The 12181-nt window shown below is 42.1% G+C and overlaps 1 protein-coding gene across 1 annotated transcript in view; it reads right to left on the bottom strand.

Moving 5' to 3' along the window:
- swap70b (switching B cell complex subunit SWAP70b) overlaps window positions 1-12181 on the bottom strand; it is a 114727-nt gene that overhangs the window by 33180 nt on the left and 69366 nt on the right. The window contains exons 6-7 of the mRNA XM_067993976.1: window positions 11293-11401; window positions 4789-4970 (exon numbers count right to left, since the gene is read on the bottom strand). Coding sequence (XP_067850077.1) covers window positions 4789-4970; window positions 11293-11401 — 291 coding nt within the window. The remainder of the gene's footprint in view (window positions 1-4788; window positions 4971-11292; window positions 11402-12181) is intronic.

Genomic DNA, 12181 nt, shown 5'->3' with positions numbered 1-12181 from the left:
CAATTGATCTCACACCAATCTTACTATTTTTTTTTGAGAACACAAGGGGCTGGACCTTCTAATCTGCTTTGCACCTGCCCGACCCAGTAAACATCTCTTCTGGGATCAGGCTCATTTACGTATTGTTGGTGGGTTCCCAATGGTAACTGCACCATCACCAGTAATCTCCTCCATGCAGGTTGCTTGTTTGAAAATTTCCTGTCTGTGAACACCTCAACCCATTCGGCCTCGCTCTACTTTGCTACAATCTCAGATTTAAGTGGCATTTAGACAGACTCGTACTGCATGGTAATGAGTCCAGCTGTCCACAACAGATCCACCGAAAATGTAAATCATATTGCAAGGCTTTTAATTTTCCATTGGCTTATAACTTAGTTTTCCTGAATAGTACCACTAAAATGTACAAAGTAATTCCAACTTGAAATACTACTTTAATTGTGCAGCATGAAGATTATTTTGCTGCTTAAGACCGTAAGAGATAGGAGCAGGAGTAGGCCATTCGGCCCCTCGAGCCCCCTCCACCATCAAATGAGATCATGGCTGATCTGATTTTTTACCTCAACTCCACTTTCCCGCCCTTTCCCCATATCCTTTGACTCCCTTGCTGATCAAAAATTTGTCTAACTCAGCCTTGAATGTATTCAATGACTCAGCCTCCACAGCTTTTTGGGGTAAAGAATTCCAAAGATTCACAACCCTCTGGGAGACGAAATTCCTCCTCATTTCCGTTTTAAACGGGCGATCCCTTATTCTGAGACTATGCCCCGAGTTTTAGATTCACCCATGAGGGGTAACATCCTCTCAGCATCTACCCTATCGAGTCCCCTCAGAATCTTATATGTTTCAATAAGGTCTCCTCTCATTCATCTAAACTCCAATGAGTATAGACCCAACCTGTTCAATCTTTCCTCATAAGACAACCCTTCCATACCCAGAATCAACTTAGTGAACCTTCTCTAAACTGCCTCCAATGCAAGTATGTCCTTCCTTAAATGAGGGCACCAGAACTGTACGTAGTACTCCAGGTGTGGTCTCACCAGCACCCTGTACAGTTGTAGCATGGCTTCCCTGCTTTTATACTCCATCCCCCTAGAAATAAAGGCCAATATTCCGTTTGCCTTCCGGACTACCTACTGCACCTGTATGTTGTCTTTTTGTGTTTCATGTACGAGGACACCCAGATCCCTCTGTACTGCAGCATTTTGTAGTATTTCTCCATTCAAATAATATTTTGTTTTTTTATTTTTCCTCCCAAAGTGGATGACGTCACATTTTCCCACATTATATTCCATCTGCCAAATTTTTGCCCATTCGCTTAACCTGTCAATATCCCTTTGCAGACACTTTGTGTCCTCATCGCAACTTGCTTTTCTACCTATCTTTGTATCATCAGCAAATTTGGCCACAAGACACTCTGTTCCTTCATCCAAGTCATTGATATATATTGTAAATAGTTAAGGCCCTAGCACTGAGCCCTGCGGCACCTCACTAGTTACAGATTGCTATTTTGAAAATGACCCTTTTATCCCGACTCTTTGTTTTCTGTTAGCCAATCCTCTATCCATGCCAGTATATTACCCCCAACACCATGAGCTCTGATCTTGTGCAGTAATCTTTTATGTGGCACTTTATCGAATGCCTTTTGGAAATCCAAATATACTGCATCCATTTATATCCCTTTATCCACCCTGCCCGTTACTTCCTCAAAGAACTCTAATAAATTTGTCAGACATGATTTCCCCTTCATAAAACCATGTTGACTCTCCTTGATTGTATTATGAGTCTCCAAATGTCCTGCTACTACTTTCTTAATAATGGATTCTGGCATTTTCCCAATGACAGATGTTAGGCTAACTGGTCTATAGTTACCTGCTTTCTGTCTCACTCCCTTCTTGAATAGGGGTGTTAAGTTTGCGGTTTTCCAATCCGCTGGGACCTTTCCAGATTCTAGCGAATTCTGGAAGATTACAACCAATGCATCCACTATCTCTGTAGCCACTTCCTTTAAGACCCTCGGATGCAAGCCATCAGGTCCAGGGGACTTGTCAGCCTTTAGATCCATTAGTTTACCTAGTACTTTTTCTCTAGCGATAGTGGTTGTTTTTAGTTCCTCCCTCCCCTTTGCCCCTTGATTTTCTACTATTATTGGTATGTTATTAGTGTCTTCTACTGTGAAGGCAGATACAAAATATCTGTTCAATTCCTCTGCCATTTCCTTGTTTTCCATTATTATTTCCCCAGTCTCATCCTCTAAGGGGCCAATGTTTACTTTAGCTACCCTCTTCCTTCTTATATACTTGTAGAAGCTTTTACTGTCAGTTTTTATATTTCTTGCTAGTTTACTCTCATAATTTATTTTCTCCCTCTATTATTCTTTTAGTCATCCTTTGCTGATTTTTAAAGTTTTCCCAATCTTCGGACTTACCAGTAATCTTTGCCATGTTGTATGCTTTTTCTTTTAACCTGATACCATTCTTGACTTCCTTAGTTAAACATGGTTGGTTCATCCTTTTTGTGGAGTCTTTCCCCCTCACAGGGATATATTTTTGTTGCGAGTCATAAAATATCTTTTAAAACATTTGCCACTGCTTATCCACCATCATACCATCCAATCTCTTTACCGAGTCCACTTTAGCCAATTCCGCTCTCATTCCTTTATAATTGTCCTTATTTAAGTTTAATACAGTAGTTTCAGACCCAAGATCCTCGCTCTCAAACTGGATGTGAAATTCTATCATGTTATGATCACTGCTTCCCAAGGGATCCTTTACTTTGAGATCATTAATTAATCCTGTTTCGTTACCCATTACCAGATCCAAAATGGCCTGTTCCCTGGTTGGTTCCCCAGCGTATTGGTCTAAGAAACAGTCCCTAATACACTCTATGAACTCCTCCTCAAGGCTATTTTTGCCAATTTGATTTGTCCAATCTATGTGAAAGTTAAAATCACCCATGATTATTGCATTACCTTTTTTACAAGCCCCCCTTATTTCCTGATTTATATTTTGCCCTACAGTGTAGCTACTGTTAGGGAGCCTATATACTACACCCACCAGTGATTTCTTTCCCTTGCTATTTCTTACCTCCACCCAAATTGATTCGACATCTTGATCTTCTGAGCCAAGATCATTTCTCACTATTATACCAATTTCATCCTTTATTAACAGAGCTACCCCACCAACTTTACCTTTTTTCCTATCCTTCCGAAATGTTAAATAACCCTGAATATTTAGCTCCAATCTTGGTCACCTTGCAACCACGTCTCTGTAATGGCCACGAGATCATACCCATTTGTTTCTATTTGAGCCGTCAATTCATCTATCTTATTATGAATGCTGCACGCATTCAGATAAAGAACCTTTAATTTTGTCTTTTTACCAATCTTTCCTACCCTGGCCCCATATGCTAGTGCACTCTTATGTTTGTACGCTCTGTCCCTTCCGGACACACTCTGTTTATCATTACCCCCATCACTTTCCTGTACTACTTCCTTGTCTTTTCTCTATCAATCTAAACTTCGCCCCACCAGAGTCCTCCCCCACCTCAATTTAGTTCAAAGCCTTCTCTACCGCCCTAGTTATTCGGTTTGCCAGAACACTGGTCCCAGCATGGTTCAGGTGAAGCCCATCCCAACGGAACAGCTCCCTCTTTCCCCAGTACTGGTGCCAGTGCCCCATGAATTGAAACCCACTTCTCCCACACCAATCTTTGAGCCACGCATTCATCTCTCTGATCTGATTTACCCTGTGCCAATTTGCTCGTGCTGCTTGTGACAATAACACACTGGTTTGATAAGAGGTACATCTAACATTTTCAGCATTCCCTTCAATCTTGTAATAAGCCTAACCATCACTTGCTGATTCAGTCACTGGAACAAGCATTAGGCCAAGGCACTAAGTGGCCAATTGAGTGATTCTGATTAAATCCTAAACTAAATACAGCACAACTGAGAATAAATTACTGCTAGAATCTTACTGCTAAACATTTATAATTAGTTTTTTGATTTTAAAAATCATTTGTTTCTATAGGATTACAGCTGGCATGCAGCGGAAGCTAGCTGATGTAGCTGGGTAACTCTGACATGGATGTTTTAATCACTCATTCTACAACACCGACCATTTTCTTTCCAGTAGAGTATGAAAGACTCTACTAGAAAGCAAAGGAGAAATGATAGAGCTGACCAGAGCAATAAATAATCTTTTTAAACAAAAAAAAAGCGTAGATGTCTGTGAACACAAAACAAAAGGGCAGGAGCTTAAAACAAAAGTCTGAATTAAGACAATAGGTTTCCCTTCTCCTCCTCTCAAAAAAACACACGCACAGTAGTGAACACATGGAACGCAATCCCAGAGAAAGTAGCTTAGGTTGAGTCAATTAACCCCTTTAAAAAGCTGCATAAATATTTGATTGGGACCAGGGATGGAGGTTATAGATACTGACTGAGATGATCACAGACTGCACAAGATGCAATGGTTACTGTGTTGCTGGGATGGGGGCAAGGGAATGGTATCTCTGGAAGGAAGGCCAGTGCTCAACTATCCTTGGGGTCAGAGCATCCATCCAGAACCTTTTCAGATTAAATGAGTGGTAAAGTCCATTAAAATGTAGGTTTAATAGGGAATGTAGAAGCAGAAGGCTAATGGGCTGAATGGCCCTCTCATTCCATGTTTTCTTCAAATCTCAATTATGCTAAGAAGTTAAATTAGTAGTTATCTGGTTTCATGGAAGCCCTTTACCACTTCTATAGATCACATTTTCTGTCAGTGACTCAGATCAAGTCTCTCTCACCTTACGCATTTTCTCTAATTCTTGCTGTTTGTCTTCATTTGCCAGCTGCAGCTCTTTCATTCGCAGTGCTATCTCTTCCTGCTCTGCTTGTAGTTTCTGACGGAGTTCTCGCCGTTTCTGACGTCCTTCCTTGTGTGGCGGAAACCTCTCATCCTTCTGTAGGTTGATGGCTGTTTGAATAGCTATTCAAAATGCACAAGGTTAGAAAACGAACACAAAGCTACGTTTGCCAGGAGGTAGAAATAGTTAAAGCTTCTATTGCCAGTGTCCTCTTCCCTATGGTTGACAGACCAGCACTCATACCAGAACTGTGCCAGTGCCAATGTGTCATACAGGTATGCAAATTGCATCCTCACTGATTTGAAAGTCTGGTTTCCCGAACACTAGGATTGGAATTTATAGCTTCTTGAAACCTGTAGGGTACTGTAGTACAATAAGTGGTTGCGACTCTGGGGACTAAGTGACTAACAGCGCTACCAAAATCTACTGACCTCACAGGAACAATTATTCTGTTAATTGGACCTTGTCTTTACAATGCTACCGCCATATCCACAAGAGACTGGATTAAGCCCACCCAATCTCATTTCACTTAGAGCCCTCACAGCCAGCAGAGAAGAGACTTTCATCCCATTAGTGTGGACTAAATTTGAACCCAGCTACCTCCACAAGATGAAAGAACAGTGTACGAACATATGATAATGACCAGCTGGTCCATCAAAGCTGCCCCACACTCACGATGGCTAGAGCATCATTTTCTTTTAATTCATTCATGGGATGTGGTTCAAGGGACTACCACCTGCACGTTCCCGTTCAAGTCACACACCATACTGACTTGGAAATATATCGCCGATCCTTCATTGTCGCTGGGTCAAAATCCTGGAACTCCCTACCTAACAGCACTGTGGGAATACCTTTACCACACGGACTGTAGCCGTTCAAGAAGGCGGCTCACCACCACCTTCTCAAGGGTAATTAGGGATGGGCAATAAATGCTGGCCTCGCCAGCGATGCCCACATCCCAGTTAAGTTTCTGGTTAATGGTGACCCCCAGGATGTTGATGGTGGGGGATTCGGTGATGGTAATGCCGTTGAATGTCAAGGGGAGGTGGTTAGACTCTCTCTTGTTGGAGATTGTCATTGCCTGGCACTTATCTGGCATGAATGTTACTTGCCACTTATCAGCCCAAGCCTGGATGTTGTCTAGGTCTTGCTGCATGCGGGCACGGACTGCTTCATTATCTGAGGGGTTGCGAATGGAACTGAACACTGTGCAATCATCAGCGAACATCCCCATTTCTGACCTTATGATGGAGAGAAGGTCTTTGATGAAGCAGCTGAAGATGGTTGGGCCTAGGACACTGCCCAACTAGACACTTCCTACCACCCCCGTCCCACAGTCATATGGTCTCCTGGGAGAGGCAAAAAACCCAGGGTCAATAAGGGAAATAATACTCTGGAAAATTCCTCTGCGACCGAAACCAGTTCGGGAGATCACATGGACGATGTACTTTCTGTTAAGCCACTTACCTTCTATTATGATGCGATAGCTGCCCCAGGTAAGACCCGGTCCAGCTCCCTCTTGAAGGCATGCAGAGAGTCAGCACCCACCGCACCAGCCAGCAACGCACAGCAGAGGCAAACCAACTGTGTCAATCGGTGACACCTTTAATATTTGTCCTCCCCTCCCCATGGCTCTCATGGTGTCACTTCCCCATTTTCTTGCTGTGCAGCTCTGCTGCCAAGGGGTTAGGCAGACAGCCTAACTCCCACAGCAGAAAGTGTACAAGACAACAAGCTAGTGAGAACTCCGCTCATCACTGCCCAACCCCTCTTACCTCACCCTTCACTTTGTACCTCATGTGCAGTATGTTGAAGATCAAACACATAGCAGATTTGAACCATCATCCTCCCACTCTGTGGCACTGCACATTGGTGCCCGACAAAGCACCAAGCCATTTTACCAAAATTTTTAACAAGTTTCCCCACACCAGTTGCGTAAATATATACGGACAGTTAAATAACACACACTAGGATACCTTTATAATTTACTTGAATGTAGAGCTTTTCTCGGCTTAAAATTAATTGGTTATTCTATCAGTCCTCTCCGTCTACATAAATTGCATTACAGATTTTCATTTAAAACAATTTTTTTCTAAAAAACCATGTAATATTTAAATATAAATTGTAATACTTTTGGGATGGGATGTTTGGGAACGAAAATATATTCAACCTCAAGAGTTCCTCCAAACAGTTTTTTATAAAAAAAGAAATTTAAAATATCTCCCAGTCCTCATTCTGCCACTGAAAAAGCAGCCGGTCAGAAAACCGTATCTAACCTCCCAGCCAGAAGAGACATGCTTGAATGACATATTCAGAGGCTGTCCTCTGCTGGCTGGAATTGAATTGAATGGATATTGGCATTCCATGTCTTCCTGGTCATGGATATTAATGCCGATGCTCAAGTATAACTAAAATGTTCAGTATTGGCAGTAATTCGAGATCACGGAAGCTCGTTTTCAAAAGGAATCATAAGGAGTTTAAAAAAAAACAGGCCATTTATCAGAAGACAGCAAACTCCAAAAGTACTTTAAGTCACCCACAGAAACCTATGAAAAACATGCCGAACACACCCATTTTCAAAATACTAAGCAATGATGATGTGTATATGGACTTTCAAAAGACATTTGATAAAGTACCACAGAACAGACTTGTTAGCAAAATTAAAGCCCATAGGATTAATGGAACAGTGGCAGCGAGGATACAAAACTGGCTAGGGGACAGAAAGCAGGCAGTTGTGGTGAATGATTGTTTTTCAGACTGGAGGGACGTATACAGTGGTGTTCCCCAGGGGGCAGTATTGGGACCACTGCTCTTTTTGATATATATTAATGACCTGGACTTGGGTATAATTTCAAAGTTTACAGATGACACGAAACTCAGAAACAGAGTTAACAACGTGGAGGATAGTAACAGACTTCAGGAGGACATAGACAGACTGGTGAAATGAGCAGATACATGGCAGATGAAATTTAACGCAGAAGTGTGAAGTGATGCATTTTGGTAGGAAGAAAGAGGATAGGCGATATAAACTATATGGTACAATTTTAAAGGGGGTGCAGGACCTGGGGGCACATGTACACAAATTTTTGGAGGTGGCAGGACAAGTTGAGAAAGCTATCAAAAAAAGCATATGGGATCCTGGGTTTTATTAATACAGGCATAGAGTACAAAAGTAAGGAAGTTATGTTGAACCTTTATAAGACACTGGTTAGGCCTCAGCTGGAGTATTGTGTTCAATTCTGGGCACCACACTTTAGGAAGGCTATCAAGGCCTTAGAGAGGGCGCAGAAGAGATTTACTAGAATGGTACCAGGGATGAGATACATCAGTTATGTGGAGAAGTTGGGGATGTTCTCCTCAGAACAGAGGAGGTTAAGGGGAGATTCAATAGAGGAGTTCAAAATCATGAACTGTTTTGATAGAGTAAATAAGGAGAAACTGTTTCCAGTGGCAGAAGGGTCGCTAACCAGAGGACACAGATTTAAGGCGATCGGCAAAAGAGCCAGAGGCAACATGATGAAACATTTTTTTACGCAGCGAGTTTTAATGATCTGGAATGCATTGCCTGAAAGGGTGGTGGAAGCAGATTCAATAGTAACTTTCAAAAGGGAATTAGATAAATACTTGAAGGGAAAAAATTTTCAGGGCTCTGGGGAAAGAGCAGGGGAATGGGACTAATTGGATAGCTCTTTCAAAGAGCCAGCACAGGCACGATGGGCTGAATGGCCTCCTCCTGTGCTGCACCCACTATGGCATTTGAATGCAAACTTTTCTGAAGTATAATTTGGATCTGGGTGAAGCGCTGATCTGATGGCTCAATATAATTTTCATATTTTCTTTAATAATGTGCCAGCCCTTCCCTCCCATGGAGAGGATGGACAGGAAAAGTGGCAAGTTGAGGTGCAAGGTTTTCCCTCAAGGAAACAGAATAAAAACACACAGCAGGTTGACTGGAGCTCCTCTGATTTACCTCTGACTGGATTGTCAGAAGGGGTAATGGCAGAGTCAAGGGAGCAGAGTAAATCTCCACCCTGCTGCTTTAAGAAAGAAGACCCAAGGAGGAGAAAGTTAAATTCTGTAAAGCATTTTATTTTACCTTTCTTGTGCAAGAACAGGGTCAATTGTGGTGACATTGAAGTTGCTCACTTAAAATTAATATTTTAACAAATTCAAAGTAAAGACGTACTAGGGTCATGAGAGTGCAGAATCATAGCATCACGAGATCCACAAAAGGCACCTGTCATTTCATATACATTTGTCCAGATTACCCCAAAAAATGAGCCAGCTAATGCTCCATGTTTATTTATATTTGCCTCCACATCAGGGTGAGTAATGCCAGAGCAGGGAATGGAATACTCCACCTTTATAACATTGAAGCTACCTCCAGTTTCTGTTTAAGTGGAACCACGTCTCATCGCGAGGTGGTCCCTTTAAAAGGCAAGAAGGAACTTGATTTATATCACACCCTTAACGATCTCAAAGCACTTCACAGCCGAAGAAGTATTTTTGAAGTGTAGTCGCCAATGTAATATAGGTAATCACAGCAGCCAATCAGCACACAGCAAGGTCCCACAGATAGCACTGAAGTAAATTACCAGATAATTTATTTTGGTGGCGTTGGTTGAGAAATTAATGTTGGCCAGGACACAACACTTCTGTCCAAATGTTGTTCTCTGAATAGTATCATGGGATTTTTGCATCCACGCAAGAGGGCAGACAGGGTCTTGATTTAATGTCTCATCCAAAAGATGGCACCTTTATATAGCACTCCCTCAGTACTGCATTGAAGTTTCAACCTATGTGCTCAAATCTCTGGAATGTGGCTTGGACCTACAACCTTTTGACTCAGAGGTGAGATTGCTACCACTGAGCCACACCTGACACTTTAGTCATATTCAGGCTGGCTTTGTTGCTCTGCCTCATCTGTGCAATTGTAAACTTTTCCACATCATTCACCTGAGGAAGGAGGAAGCCTCCGAAAGCTTGTGAATTTAAAATAAAATTGCTGGACTATAACTTGGTGTTGTAAAATTGTTTATAATTGTCAACCCCAGTCCATCACCGGCATCTCCACATCATCTGTGCAACATCTTGGTGCTGATATGACCAATGTACTTTCCCAAGTTCATCCCAAAAGAAACCCAGTGCCAAATGGCTCTACTATCCCAACAACCTGCAAGAGGAAAATAACTCCCTTATATTGCTTTCCTAGGATCTTTGCTCATTTAGTGCTAACCACCGATCAGTCAAATGATCTCGATCCAACAGCTAGTAGCTTTTTTAACATTTCTGTAGCAAAGGAATTAATAGCCCCAATAGATCTCACATTAATTAAAACCTCCTACAACTTGAACACCTAATGCCCACTGAAGTCAAAGCATGGTGAATAATAGTCTGCTCTTCATATATGTTTGTGTCCAGTAGACACAAAATTCTTCCTATAGCAACTAACTTAAATATTAAAAAATGCAGGCAGATATAGTATTGATTTGCTAATATTAGAAGCTACCAGTACATTTAGTAGATACTAGATCTTCCATGGTATCGCTCATAGTAAGTCACATAATACATTGTCTGTGTCATCTCTTTGTTGCTAGCAGTGCGACTCATTGTCTCGTCTATCTTTTTTTCCCCCGTTATCTTTGCAGTCTTTTGTTTCTGTGCATGTTTTTTGTGATTCTGTGTTGTGTTCTTTTCTCTGTCTTTTTTTTTATTTGACCAGGCCTCTTTGCTGCCCAGTTTTGCCGCTTCTGCTGCCCTTTTCTTGATGCAAGCATTACTGTTGGTACTACACCTGCCACTGCTCTCCGACGGCCTTTTGTGTTATTGCGCTCCTGTTCTCTTCTCATTCCTATTCCCTGCTTTCTCTCAAGTTTAACATCCTACTTCTCCCTTAAGCCTGTTCCTCTCCTATCCAGGTCCCCTTACCTTTTGTCTTCCCTATTACCATTTGTGATTTGAACACTTAAAAAGAGCCGGTTTCCCGGCCATGCCTGGACCAGCGAGTATCAGCTCACTGGCCCGGGACAGGGAATGGACAACTGGCTGCTGAGAAAGTTACCATCGGGGCAAGAAAGACAGCAAATGGTGGCCTACAGTGGACTGGGTGAGTAAGGTGGTGCAGCCAGTTAGCATGTGGGCAGCCTACTGAAGGGGAGCAACTGAGAACAGGAAGGAAGTGCGCTGGTACACTCCCTGGGTCAGCAATGGAAAAGTTCCCGAAGGCAGACTGGAGCCTTGGGGATAAGCAGCAGCAATAGGAGCAGGGCAGGTCCAGGGTTCGCAGCATACCTGGACTACAGCTGATAGATTAGTTCTGAGGATTGCACATTCTGATTCACACAAGATTTGTAGCTAATGACCTCTGTGCTTAGGGAGGCTACAGAAGATGTCAGCTTGATATCTACAAGCAACAAGAGATTTGATATAAAAATCAGTCCTTACCTTGGATCCATTCTTGTTTCTTTTTTTTGTCAGATGCACTGATCTCAAAACTCTTATCTGAGCATTTTACCAGCAAGAGGCATTTCTTCCCATCTTTGTCTGGTAGAGACTGTAATGGAAATCAAATATTCTGATTTTCACAATCTATCTGCCTTTGGTCCTCAGACAGATTTGCATTATTTTTGTACACTGGCCCCTTATGTTAATACTAAGATAGACCACAACCTCTGGCATTGTCTGCATTTGTAATGGCTCCAGAGAACATTCATTTACTGATAGAGAACATCTTCTGTAAACAACAATTTGTTTTAAATTACCTTTGGGTTCAAACGGCTCATATAATCGGGAATCTGAGCCCACAAGGACCATTACCATTCTGGATTTATTGATCTGATAGGTTTGAACTAACAGTTGGGGCTTTAGAATCAGCATAAGGTCATCAGTCGCACCTACAAATAGTTGGCAGTCTGATGGGGTATAATTAAACTTCCTCCTGAGAAACATAATTACACCTTATACCTCTAAGGAGATGCCATTGCTGTACTGTTAGGGGAGGAAGGAAGAACGAACTTGCATTTAGTGCCTTTCACAACCTCAGGAAGTTGCTAAATGCTTCACACCAATGGAATTACTTTTTGAAGTATAGTCACTGTTGTCACGTAGTCAATTCACACACAGTTCGGCCCTACAGACAGCAGATGAGATGAACAACTAGTTAATCTGTTTATCGTGTTGGTGGTTGAGGGAGGAACGTTGCATTCTTCAAATAGTGCCATTCACCTGCTTGCTGTGCATACGGTGTACTGGTAAACCATTTATAGCTGAGCACTATGTACTAATAGCAGCCTCTTAAACCACACTGCTGAATTCAGGAAAACCAAAAGGGTTA

This window comes from Heptranchias perlo, chromosome 12, assembly GCF_035084215.1.
Source record: "Heptranchias perlo isolate sHepPer1 chromosome 12, sHepPer1.hap1, whole genome shotgun sequence".
In the NCBI taxonomy this organism is placed as follows: domain Eukaryota; kingdom Metazoa; phylum Chordata; class Chondrichthyes; order Hexanchiformes; family Hexanchidae; genus Heptranchias; species Heptranchias perlo.
Note: the sequence above shows the minus strand (reverse complement) of the source record. Positions and strands in the feature narration are given on the sequence as shown.